Source organism: Euprymna scolopes, chromosome 12, assembly GCF_053919585.1.
Source record: "Euprymna scolopes isolate OS-2025 chromosome 12, ASM5391958v1, whole genome shotgun sequence".
Classification (NCBI taxonomy): Eukaryota; Metazoa; Mollusca; class Cephalopoda; order Sepiida; family Sepiolidae; genus Euprymna; species Euprymna scolopes.
In genome coordinates, this window is record NC_136493.1 from 152,195,642 (window position 1) to 152,210,178 (window position 14,537).

General features: G+C 20.8%; 1 protein-coding gene across 1 annotated transcript in view; it reads left to right on the forward strand.

Annotated features, from left to right (window-relative positions):
* Positions 1 to 675, forward strand: part of LOC145291558 (protein white-like) — a 302,163-nt gene extending 301,488 nt beyond the window's left edge. The window contains exon 19 of the mRNA XM_080137621.1: positions 226 to 675. Coding sequence (XP_079993747.1) covers positions 226 to 339 — 114 coding nt within the window. The 3' untranslated portion in view covers positions 340 to 675. The remainder of the gene's footprint in view (positions 1 to 225) is intronic.
* Positions 676 to 14,537: the final 13,862 nt, after the last annotated feature.

Here is a 14,537-nt window from a genome sequence, read left to right on the forward strand (position 1 = left end):
GGTACCTTTCAGAGTTTACAAGAGAACAAGACCTGAAATGAATCCAAATAATCTAAATATTCAAATTAACATAAGATGTGTTTTTTAATCGCAATTTATATATTTCATTAAATTATTTACACTTTCAACCGTTTTCAACTCTATTCAAACTAATGTTTTGCCTTTTTCAATTGTATTCGCGTTGATTCCTGCCTTAAACATATTTTCTGATTTTGATGTTTTCAGGAGAATTTCATGCTTGATTTGTGGCTGCTGATTGTGCTCTTGGTGAGCTTCCGTATTCTTGCCTACGTCTTCCTCGTCATCCGGACCAAACGATGTTCTCGAAATTGCTGCTGATATTGCCCAATCACGTGCCTGTCTCAGTAAGCATGTAAACAAAAGAAAAAACGATGAGTCTCGTTCAGGCGAATATCACGGACGAGACGTCAATAAAGTCACGCATATAAATGTCCGTCCGAATCCGTTAATAACAAAGAAGATTAATAAAACAAATTCAATGTTTATTTCTAATCATTGCCATTTTCCCGTTACATTGTGAACAACATTATCTAAATCAGGGTTTCTTAAAATTCAAGAAACCCATGGAGCCCCATGAGCAAGACAAAGGTTTTTCATGGAACCCTTAAAAATAATGTATCAAATAAATACGATAAACATTAATTTCAATTTAAACTCATTTATAATTTGTTCCTGATTTTACTATATTTTCTGTGTTTACAACTATTTTTTGCTTTGATTGTTGATTTTTTTTCTTTCTTTATTTTGTATTTACTTTTCCTGAATCACACTGAAAGATTTTGTTCTTAATTTATTTTGTATTTACTTTTCTTGAATCATACTGAAAGATTTTGTTCTTAATTTATTTTGTATTTACTTTTCTTGAATCATACTGAAAGATTTTTTTTCTTAATTTATTTTGTATTTACTTTTCTTGAATCATACTGAAAGATTTTGTTCTTAATTTATTTTGTATTTACTTTTCTTGAATCATACTGAAAGATTTTGTTCTTAATTTATTTTGTATTTACTTTTCTTGAATCATACTGAAAGATTTTGTTCTTAATTTATTTTGTATTTACTTTTCTTGAATCACACTGAAAGATTTTGTTCTTAATTTATTTTGTATTTACTTTTCTTGAATCATACTGAAAGATTTTGTTCTTAATTTATTTTGTATTTACTTTTCTTGAATCATACTGAAAGATTTTTTTTCTTAATTTATTTTGTATTTACTTTTCTTGAATCACACTGAAAGATTTTGTTCTTAATTTATTTTGTATTTACTTTTCTTGAATCATACTGAAAGATTTTGTTCTTAATTTATTTTGTATTTACTTTTCCTGAATCATACTGAAAGATTTTGTTCTTAATTTATTTTGTATTTACTTTTCTTGAATCACACTGAAAGATTTTGTTCTTAATTTATTTTGTATTTACTTTTCTTGAATCATACTGAAAGATTTTGTTCTTAATTTATTTTGTATTTACTTTTCTTGAATCATACTGAAAGATTTTGTTCTTAATTTATTTTGTATTTACTTTTCCTGAATCATACTGAAAGATTTTGTTCTTAATTATTTTGTATTTACTTTTCTTGAAACATACTGAAAGATTTTGTTCTTAATTTATTTTGTATTTACTTTTCTTGAATCATACTGAAAGATTTTTTTTCTTAATTTATTTTGTATTTACTTTTCTTGAATCATACTGAAAGATTTTGTTCTTAATTTATTTTGTATTTACTTTTCCTGAATCATACTGAAAGATTTTGTTCTTAATTTATTTTGTATTTACTTTTCCTGAATCATACTGAAAGATTTTGTTCTTAATTTATTTTGTATTTACTTTTCTTGAATCATACTGAAAGATTTTGTTCTTAATTTATTTTGTATTTACTTTTCCGTAATCATACTGAAAGATTTTGTTCTTAATTTATTTTGTATTTACTTTTCTTGAATCATACTGAAAGATTTTGTTCTTAATTTATTTTGTATTTACTTTTCTTGAATCATACTGAAAGATTTTGTTCTTAATTTATTTTGTATTTACTTTTCCTGAATCATACTGAAAGATTTTGTTCTTAATTTATTTTGTATTTACTTTTCTTGAATCATACTGAAAGATTTTGTTCTTAATTTATTTTGTATTTACTTTTCTTGAATCATACTGAAAGATTTTGTTCTTAATTTATTTTGTATTTACTTTTCTTGAATCATACTGAAAGATTTTGTTCTTAATTTATTTTGTATTTACTTTTCTTGAATCATACTGAAAGATTTTGTTCTTAATTTATTTTGTATTTACTTTTCTTGAATCATACTGAAAGATTTTGTTCTTAATTTATTTTGTATTTACTTTTCTTGAATCATACTGAAAGATTTTGTTCTTAATTTATTTTGTATTTACTTTTCCTGAATCATACTGAAAGATTTTGTTCTTAATTTATTTTGTATTTACTTTTCTTGAATCATACTGAAAGATTTTGTTCTTAATTTATTTTGTATTTACTTTTCTTGAATCATACTGAAAGATTTTGTTCTTAATTTATTTTGTATTTACTTTTCCTGAATCATACTGAAAGATTTTGTTCTTAATTTATTTTGTATTTACTTTTCTTGAATCATACTGAAAGATTTTGTTCTTAATTTATTTTGTATTTACTTTTCCTGAATCATACTGAAAGATTTTGTTCTTAATTTATTTTGTATTTACTTTTCTTGAATCATACTGAAAGATTTTGTTCTTAATTTATTTTGTATTTACTTTTCCTGAATCATACTGAAAGATTTTGTTCTTAATTTATTTTGTATTTACTTTTCCTGAATCATACTGAAAGATTTTTTTTCTTAATTTATTTTGTATTTACTTTTCTTGAATCATACAGAAAGATTTTGTTCTTAATTTATTTTGTATTTACTTTTCTTGAATTATACTGAAAGATTTTGTTCTTAATTTATTTTGTATTTATTTTCCTGAATCATACTGAAAGATTTTGTTCTTAATTTATTTTGTATTTACTTTTCCTGAATCATACTGAAAGATTTTGTTCTTAATTTATTTTGTATTTACTTTTCTTGAATCATACAGAAAGATTTTTTTTCTTAATTTATTTTGTATTTACTTTTCTTGAATCATACAGAAAGATTTTTTTTCTTAATTTATTTTGTATTTACTTTTCTTGAATCATACTGAAAGATTTTGTTCTTAATTTATTTTGTATTTACTTTTCCTGAATCATACTGAAAGATTTTGTTCTTAATTTATTTTGTATTTACTTTTCCTGAATCATACTGAAAGATTTTTTTTCTTAATTTATTTTGTATTTACTTTTCTTGAATCATACAGAAAGATTTTGTTCTTAATTTATTTTGTATTTACTTTTCTTGAATCATACAGAAAGATTTTGTTCTTAATTTATTTTGTATTTACTTTTCCTGAATCATACTGAAAGATTTTTTTCTTAATTTATTTTGTATTTACTTTTCTTGAATCATACTGAAAGATTTTGTTCTTAATTTATTTTGTATTTACTTTTCCTGAATCATACAGAAAGATTTTGTTCTTAATTTATTTTGTATTTACTTTTCTTGAATCATACAGAAAGATTTTGTTCTTAATGTATTTTGTATTTACTTTTCCTGAATCATACAGAAAGATTTTGTTCTTAATTTATTTTGTATTTACTTTTCCTGAATCATACTGAAAGATTTTGTTCTTAATTTATTTTGTATTTACTTTTCTTGAATCATACAGAAAGATTTTGTTCTTAATTTATTTTGTATTTACTTTTCCTGAATCATACAGAAAGATTTTGTTCTTAATTTATTTTGTATTTACTTTTCTTGAATCATACTGAAAGATTTTTTTTCTTAATTTATTTTGTATTTACTTTTCTTGAATCATACTGAAAGATTTTGTTCTTAATTTATTTTGTATTTACTTTTCCTGAATCATACTGAAAGATTTTTTTCTTAATTTATTTTGTATTTACTTTTCCTGAATCATACTGAAAGATTTTGTTCTTAATTTATTTTGTATTTACTTTTCTTGAATCATACTGAAAGATTTTGTTCTTAATTTATTTTGTATTTACTTTTCTTGAATCATACTGAAAGATTTTGTTCTTAATTTATTTTGTATTTACTTTTCTTGAATCATACTGAAAGATTTTGTTCTTAATTTATTTTGTATTTACTTTTCCTGAATCATACTGAAAGATTTTGTTCTTAATTTATTTTGTATTTACTTTTCTTGAATCATACTGAAAGATTTTGTTCTTAATTTATTTTGTATTTACTTTTCCTGAATCATACTGAAAGATTTTGTTCTTAATTTATTTTGTATTTACTTTTCCTGAATCATACTGAAAGATTTTGTTCTTAATTTATTTTGTATTTACTTTTCTTGAATCATACTGAAAGATTTTGTTCTTAATTTATTTTGTATTTACTTTTCTTGAATCATACTGAAAGATTTTGTTCTTAATTTATTTTGTATTTACTTTTCCTGAATCATACTGAAAGATTTTGTTCTTAATTTATTTTGTATTTACTTTTCTTGAATCATACTGAAAGATTTTGTTCTTAATTTATTTTGTATTTACTTTTCCTGAATCATACTGAAAGATTTTGTTCTTAATTTATTTTGTATTTACTTTTCTTGAATCATACTGAAAGATTTTGTTCTTAATTTATTTTGTATTTACTTTTCCTGAATCATACTGAAAGATTTTGTTCTTAATTTATTTTGTATTTACTTTTCCTGAATCATACTGAAAGATTTTTTTTCTTAATTTATTTTGTATTTACTTTTCTTGAATCATACAGAAAGATTTTGTTCTTAATTTATTTTGTATTTACTTTTCTTGAATTATACTGAAAGATTTTGTTCTTAATTTATTTTGTATTTACTTTTCCTGAATCATACTGAAAGATTTTGTTCTTAATTTATTTTGTATTTACTTTTCCTGAATCATACTGAAAGATTTTGTTCTTAATTTATTTTGTATTTACTTTTCTTGAATCATACAGAAAGATTTTTTTTCTTAATTTATTTTGTATTTACTTTTCTTGAATCATACAGAAAGATTTTTTTTCTTAATTTATTTTGTATTTACTTTTCTTGAATCATACTGAAAGATTTTGTTCTTAATTTATTTTGTATTTACTTTTCCTGAATCATACTGAAAGATTTTGTTCTTAATTTATTTTGTATTTACTTTTCCTGAATCATACTGAAAGATTTTTTTTCTTAATTTATTTTGTATTTACTTTTCTTGAATCATACAAAAAGATTTTGTTCTTAATTTATTTTGTATTTACTTTTCTTGAATCATACAGAAAGATTTTGTTCTTAATTTATTTTGTATTTACTTTTCCTGAATCATACTGAAAGATTTTGTTCTTAATTTATTTTGTATTTACTTTTCTTGAATCATACTGAAAGATTTTGTTCTTAATTTATTTTGTATTTACTTTTCCTGAATCATACAGAAAGATTTTGTTCTTAATTTATTTTGTATTTACTTTTCTTGAATCATACAGAAAGATTTTGTTCTTAATGTATTTTGTATTTACTTTTCCTGAATCATACAGAAAGATTTTGTTCTTAATTTATTTTGTATTTACTTTTCCTGAATCATACTGAAAGATTTTGTTCTTAATTTATTTTGTATTTACTTTTCTTGAATCATACAGAAAGATTTTGTTCTTAATTTATTTTGTATTTACTTTTCCTGAATCATACTGAAAGATTTTGTTCTTAATTTATTTTGTATTTACTTTTCTTGAATCATACAGAAAGATTTTGTTCTTAATTTATTTTGTATTTACTTTTCTTGAATCATACTGAAAGATTTTTTTTCATAATTTATTTTGTATTTACTTTTCTTGAATCATACTGAAAGATTTTGTTCTTAATTTATTTTGTATTTACTTTTCCTGAATCATACTGAAAGATTTTGTTCTTAATTTATTTTGTATTTACTTTTCCTGAATCATACTGAAAGATTTTGTTCTTAATTTATTTTGTATTTACTTTTCTTGAATCATACTGAAGGATTTTGTTCTTAATTTATTTTGTATTTACTTTTCTTGAATCATACTGAAAGATTTTGTTCTTAATTTATTTTGTATTTACTTTTCTTGAATCATACTGAAAGATTTTGTTCTTAATTTATTTTGTATTTACTTTTCCTGAATCATACTGAAAGATTTTGTTCTTAATTTATTTTGTATTTACTTTTCTTGAATCATACTGAAAGATTTTGTTCTTAATTTATTTTGTATTTACTTTTCCTGAATCATACTGAAAGATTTTGTTCTTAATTTATTTTGTATTTACTTTTCCTGAATCATACTGAAAGATTTTGTTCTTAATTTATTTTGTATTTACTTTTCTTGAATCATACTGAAAGATTTTGTTCTTAATTTATTTTGTATTTACTTTTCCTGAATCATACTGAAAGATTTTGTTCTTAATTTATTTTGTATTTACTTTTCTTGAATCATACTGAAAGATTTTGTTCTTAATTTATTTTGTATTTACTTTTCCTGAATCATACTGAAAGATTTTGTTCTTAATTTATTTTGTATTTACTTTTCTTGAATCATACTGAAAGATTTTGTTCTTAATTTATTTTGTATTTACTTTTCCTGAATCATACTGAAAGATTTTGTTCTTAATTTATTTTGTATTTACTTTTCTTGAATCATACTGAAAGATTTTGTTCTTAATTTATTTTGTATTTACTTTTCTTGAATCATACTGAAAGATTTTGTTCTTAATTTATTTTGTATTTACTTTTCCTGAATCATACTGAAAGATTTTGTTCTTAACTTATTTTGTATTTACTTTTCTTGAATCATACTGAAAGATTTTGTTCTTAATTTATTTTGTATTTACTTTTCTTGAATCATACTGAAAGATTTTGTTCTTAATTTATTTTGTATTTACTTTTCTTGAATCATACTGAAAGATTTTGTTCTTAATTTATTTTGTATTTACTTTTCTTGAATCATACTGAAAGATTTTGTTCTTAATTTATTTTGTATTTACTTTTCTTGAATCATACTGAAAGATTTTGTTCTTAATTTATTTTGTATTTACTTTTCTTGAATCATACTGAAAGATTTTGTTCTTAATTTATTTTGTATTTACTTTTCTTGAATCATACTGAAAGATTTTGTTCTTAATTTATTTTGTATTTACTTTTCCTGAATCATACTGAAAGATTTTGTTCTTAATTTATTTTGTATTTACTTTTGCTGAATCATACTGAAAGATTTTGTTCTTAATTTATTTTGTATTTACTTTTGCTGAATCATACTGAAAGATTTTGTTCTTAATTTATTTTGTATTTACTTTTCTTGAATCATACTAACAGATTTTGTTCTTAATTTATTTTGTATTTACTTTTCTTGAATCATACTGAAAGATTTTGTTCTTAATTTATTTTGTATTTACTTTTCCTGAATCATACTGAAAGATTTTGTTCTTAATTTATTTTGTATTTACTTTTCTTGAATCATACTGAAAGATTTTGTTCTTAATTTATTTTGTATTTACTTTTCCTGAATCATACTGAAAGATTTTGTTCTTAATTTATTTTGTATTTACTTTTCTTGAATCATACTGAAAGATTTTGTTCTTAATTTATTTTGTATTTACTTTTCCTGAATCATACTGAAAGATTTTGTTCTTAATTTATTTTGTATTTACTTTTCCTGAATCATACTGAAAGATTTTTTTTCTTAATTTATTTTGTATTTACTTTTCTTGAATCATACAGAAAGATTTTGTTCTTAATTTATTTTGTATTTACTTTTCTTGAATTATACTGAAAGATTTTGTTCTTAATTTATTTTGTATTTACTTTTCCTGAATCATACTGAAAGATTTTGTTCTTAATTTATTTTGTATTTACTTTTCCTGAATCATACTGAAAGATTTTTTTTCTTAATTTATTTTGTATTTACTTTTCTTGAATCATACAGAAAGATTTTTTTTCTTAATTTATTTTGTATTTACTTTTCTTGAATCATACTGAAAGATTTTGTTCTTAATTTATTTTGTATTTACTTTTCTTGAATCATACTGAAAGATTTTGTTCTTAATTTATTTTGTATTTACTTTTCCTGAATCATACTGAAAGATTTTGTTCTTAATTATTTTGTATTTACTTTTCTTGAAACATACTGAAAGATTTTGTTCTTAATTTATTTTGTATTTACTTTTCTTGAATCATACTGAAAGATTTTTTTTCTTAATTTATTTTGTATTTACTTTTCTTGAATCATACTGAAAGATTTTGTTCTTAATTTATTTTGTATTTACTTTTCCTGAATCATACTGAAAGATTTTGTTCTTAATTTATTTTGTATTTACTTTTCCTGAATCATACTGAAAGATTTTGTTCTTAATTTATTTTGTATTTACTTTTCTTGAATCATACTGAAAGATTTTGTTCTTAATTTATTTTGTATTTACTTTTCTTGAATCATACTGAAAGATTTTGTTCTTAATTTATTTTGTATTTACTTTTCCTGAATCATACTGAAAGATTTTGTTCTTAATTTATTTTGTATTTACTTTTCTTGAATCATACTGAAAGATTTTGTTCTTAATTTATTTTGTATTTACTTTTCCTGAATCATACTGAAAGATTTTGTTCTTAATTTATTTTGTATTTACTTTTCCTGAATCATACTGAAAGATTTTGTTCTTAATTTATTTTGTATTTACTTTTCTTGAATCATACTGAAAGATTTTGTTCTTAATTTATTTTGTATTTACTTTTCCTGAATCATACTGAAAGATTTTGTTCTTAATTTATTTTGTATTTACTTTTCTTGAATCATACTGAAAGATTTTGTTCTTAATTTATTTTGTATTTACTTTTCCTGAATCATACTGAAAGATTTTGTTCTTAATTTATTTTGTATTTACTTTTCTTGAATCATACTGAAAGATTTTGTTCTTAATTTATTTTGTATTTACTTTTCCTGAATCATACTGAAAGATTTTGTTCTTAATTTATTTTGTATTTACTTTTCTTGAATCATACTGAAAGATTTTGTTCTTAATTTATTTTGTATTTACTTTTCTTGAATCATACTGAAAGATTTTGTTCTTAATTTATTTTGTATTTACTTTTCCTGAATCATACTGAAAGATTTTGTTCTTAATTTATTTTGTATTTACTTTTCTTGAATCATACTGACAGATTTTGTTCTTAATTTATTTTGTATTTACTTTTCTTGAATCATACTGAAAGATTTTGTTCTTAATTTATTTTGTATTTACTTTTCTTGAATCATACTGAAAGATTTTGTTCTTAATTTATTTTGTATTTACTTTTCTTGAATCATACTGAAAGATTTTGTTCTTAATTTATTTTGTATTTACTTTTCTTGAATCATACTGAAAGATTTTTTTCTTAATTTATTTTGTATTTACTTTTCTTGAATCATACTGAAAGATTTTGTTCTTAATTTATTTTGTATTTACTTTTCCTGAATCATACTGAAAGATTTTGTTCTTAATTTATTTTGTATTTACTTTTCTTGAATCATACTGAAAGATTTTGTTCTTAATTTATTTTGTATTTACTTTTCTTGAATCATACTGAAAGATTTTGTTCTTAATTTATTTTGTATTTACTTTTCCTGAATCATACTGAAAGATTTTGTTCTTAATTTATTTTGTATTTACTTTTCTTGAATCATACTGAAAGATTTTGTTCTTAATTTATTTTGTATTTACTTTTCCTGAATCATACTGAAAGATTTTGTTCTTAATTTATTTTGTATTTACTTTTCTTGAATCATACTGAAAGATTTTGTTCTTAATTTATTTTGTATTTACTTTTCCTGAATCATACTGAAAGATTTTGTTCTTAATTTATTTTGTATTTACTTTTCCTGAATCATACTGAAAGATTTTTTTTCTTAATTTATTTTGTATTTACTTTTCTTGAATCATACAGAAAGATTTAGTTCTTAATTTATTTTGTATTTACTTTTCTTGAATTATACTGAAAGATTTTGTTCTTAATTTATTTTGTATTTACTTTTCCTGAATCATACTGAAAGATTTTGTTCTTAATTTATTTTGTATTTACTTTTCCTGAATCATACTGAAAGATTTTTTTTCTTAATTTATTTTGTATTTACTTTTCTTGAATCATACAGAAAGATTTTTTTTCTTAATTTATTTTGTATTTACTTTTCTTGAATCATACAGAAAGATTTTTTTTCTTAATTTATTTTGTATTTACTTTTCTTGAATCATACTGAAAGATTTTGTTCTTAATTTATTTTGTATTTACTTTTCCTGAATCATACTGAAAGATTTTGTTCTTAATTTATTTTGTATTTACTTTTCCTGAATCATACTGAAAGATTTTTTTTCTTAATTTATTTTGTATTTACTTTTCTTGAATCATACAGAAAGATTTTGTTCTTAATTTATTTTGTATTTACTTTTCTTGAATCATACAGAAAGATTTTGTTCTTAATTTATTTTGTATTTACTTTTCCTGAATCATACTGAAAGATTTTGTTCTTAATTTATTTTGTATTTACTTTTCTTGAATCATACTGAAAGATTTTGTTCTTAATTTATTTTGTATTTACTTTTCCTGAATCAAACAGAAAGATTTTGTTCTTAATTTATTTTGTATTTACTTTTCTTGAATCATACAGAAAGATTTTGTTCTTAATGTATTTTGTATTTACTTTTCCTGAATCATACAGAAAGATTTTGTTCTTAATTTATTTTGTATTTACTTTTCCTGAATCATACTGAAAGATTTTGTTCTTAATTTATTTTGTATTTACTTTTCTTGAATCATACAGAAAGATTTTGTTCTTAATTTATTTTGTATTTACTTTTCCTGAATCATACTGAAAGATTTTGTTCTTAATTTATTTTGTATTTACTTTTCTTGAATCATACAGAAAGATTTTGTTCTTAATTTATTTTGTATTTACTTTTCTTGAATCATACTGAAAGATTTTTTTTCTTAATTTATTTTGTATTTACTTTTCTTGAATCATACTGAAAGATTTTGTTCTTAATTTATTTTGTATTTACTTTTCCTGAATCATACTGAAAGATTTTGTTCTTAATTTATTTTGTATTTACTTTTCCTGAATCATACTGAAAGATTTTGTTCTTAATTTATTTTGTATTTACTTTTCTTGAATCATACTGAAAGATTTTGTTCTTAATTTATTTTGTATTTACTTTTCTTGAATCATACTGAAAGATTTTGTTCTTAATTTATTTTGTATTTACTTTTCTTGAATCATACTGAAAGATTTTGTTCTTAATTTATTTTGTATTTACTTTTCCTGAATCATACTGAAAGATTTTGTTCTTAATTTATTTTGTATTTACTTTTCTTGAATCATACTGAAAGATTTTGTTCTTAATTTATTTTGTATTTACTTTTCCTGAATCATACTGAAAGATTTTGTTCTTAATTTATTTTGTATTTACTTTTCCTGAATCATACTGAAAGATTTTGTTCTTAATTTATTTTGTATTTACTTTTCTTGAATCATACTGAAAGATTTTGTTCTTAATTTATTTTGTATTTACTTTTCCTGAATCATACTGAAAGATTTTGTTCTTAATTTATTTTGTATTTACTTTTCTTGAATCATACTGAAAGATTTTGTTCTTAATTTATTTTGTATTTACTTTTCCTGAATCATACTGAAAGATTTTTTTCTTAATTTATTTTGTATTTACTTTTCTTGAATCATACTGAAAGATTTTGTTCTTAATTTATTTTGTATTTACTTTTCCTGAATCATACTGAAAGATTTTGTTCTTAATTTATTTTGTATTTACTTTTCTTGAATCATACTGAAAGATTTTGTTCTTAATTTATTTTGTATTTACTTTTCTTGAATCATACTGAAAGATTTTGTTCTTAATTTATTTTGTATTTACTTTTCCTGAATCATACTGAAAGATTTTGTTCTTAACTTATTTTGTATTTACTTTTCTTGAATCATACTGAAAGATTTTGTTCTTAATTTATTTTGTATTTACTTTTCTTGAATCATACTGAAAGATTTTGTTCTTAATTTATTTTGTATTTACTTTTCTTGAATCATACTGAAAGATTTTGTTCTTAATTTATTTTGTATTTACTTTTCTTGAATCATACTGAAAGATTTTGTTCTTAATTTATTTTGTATTTACTTTTCTTGAATCATACTGAAAGATTTTGTTCTTAATTTATTTTGTATTTACTTTTCTTGAATCATACTGAAAGATTTTGTTCTTAATTTATTTTGTATTTACTTTTCCTGAATCATACTGAAAGATTTTGTTCTTAATTTATTTTGTATTTACTTTTCTTGAATCATACTAACAGATTTTGTTCTTAATTTATTTTGTATTTACTTTTCTTGAATCATACTGAAAGATTTTGTTCTTAATTTTTTTTGTATTTACTTTTCTTGAATCATACTGAAAGATTTTGTTCTTAATTTATTTTGTATTTACTTTTCTTGAATCATACTGAAAGATTTTGTTCTTAATTTATTTTGTATTTACTTTTCCTGAATCATACTGAAAGATTTTGTTCTTAATTTATTTTGTATTTACTTTTCTTGAATCATACTGAAAGATTTTGTTCTTAATTTATTTTGTATTTACTTTTCCTGAATCATACTGAAAGATTTTGTTCTTAATTTATTTTGTATTTACTTTTCCTGAATCATACTGAAAGATTTTTTTTCTTAATTTATTTTGTATTTACTTTTCTTGAATCATACAGAAAGATTTTGTTCTTAATTTATTTTGTATTTACTTTTCTTGAATTATACTGAAAGATTTTGTTCTTAATTTATTTTGTATTTACTTTTCCTGAATCATACTGAAAGATTTTGTTCTTAATTTATTTTGTATTTACTTTTCCTGAATCATACTGAAAGATTTTTTTTCTTAATTTATTTTGTATTTACTTTTCTTGAATCATACAGAAAGATTTTGTTCTTAATTTATTTTGTATTTACTTTTCTTGAATCATACAGAAAGATTTTGTTCTTAATTTATTTTGTATTTACTTTTCCTGAATCATACTGAAAGATTTTGTTCTTAATTTATTTTGTATTTACTTTTCTTGAATCATACTGAAAGATTTTGTTCTTAATTTATTTTGTATTTACTTTTCCTGAATCAAACAGAAAGATTTTGTTCTTAATTTATTTTGTATTTACTTTTCTTGAATCATACAGAAAGATTTTGTTCTTAATGTATTTTGTATTTACTTTTCCTGAATCATACAGAAAGATTTTGTTCTTAATTTATTTTGTATTTACTTTTCCTGAATCATACTGAAAGATTTTGTTCTTAATTTATTTTGTATTTACTTTTCTTGAATCATACAGAAAGATTTTGTTCTTAATTTATTTTGTATTTACTTTTCCTGAATCATACTGAAAGATTTTGTTCTTAATTTATTTTGTATTTACTTTTCTTGAATCATACAGAAAGATTTTGTTCTTAATTTATTTTGTATTTACTTTTCTTGAATCATACTAAAAGATTTTTTTTCTTAATTTATTTTGTATTTACTTTTCTTGAATCATACTGAAAGATTTTGTTCTTAATTTATTTTGTATTTACTTTTCCTGAATCATACTGAAAGATTTTGTTCTTAATTTATTTTGTATTTACTTTTCCTGAATCATACTGAAAGATTTTGTTCTTAATTTATTTTGTATTTACTTTTCTTGAATCATACTGAAAGATTTTGTTCTTAATTTATTTTGTATTTACTTTTCTTGAATCATACTGAAAGATTTTGTTCTTAATTTATTTTGTATTTACTTTTCTTGAATCATACTGAAAGATTTTGTTCTTAATTTATTTTGTATTTACTTTTCCTGAATCATACTGAAAGATTTTGTTCTTAATTTATTTTGTATTTACTTTTCTTGAATCATACTGAAAGATTTTGTTCTTAATTTATTTTGTATTTACTTTTCCTGAATCATACTGAAAGATTTTGTTCTTAATTTATTTTGTATTTACTTTTCCTGAATCATACTGAAAGATTTTGTTCTTAATTTATTTTGTATTTACTTTTCTTGAATCATACTGAAAGATTTTGTTCTTAATTTATTTTGTATTTACTTTTCCTGAATCATACTGAAAGATTTTGTTCTTAATTTATTTTGTATTTACTTTTCTTGAATCATACTGAAAGATTTTGTTCTTAATTTATTTTGTATTTACTTTTCCTGAATCATACTGAAAGATTTTTTTCTTAATTTATTTTGTATTTACTTTTCTTGAATCATACTGAAAGATTTTGTTCTTAATTTATTTTGTATTTACTTTTCCTGAATCATACTGAAAGATTTTGTTCTTAATTTATTTTGTATTTACTTTTCTTTAATCATACTGAAAGATTTTGTTCTTAATTTATTTTGTATTTACTTTTCTTGAATCATACTGAAAGATTTTGTTCTTAATTTATTTTGTATTTACTTTTCCTGAATCATACTGAA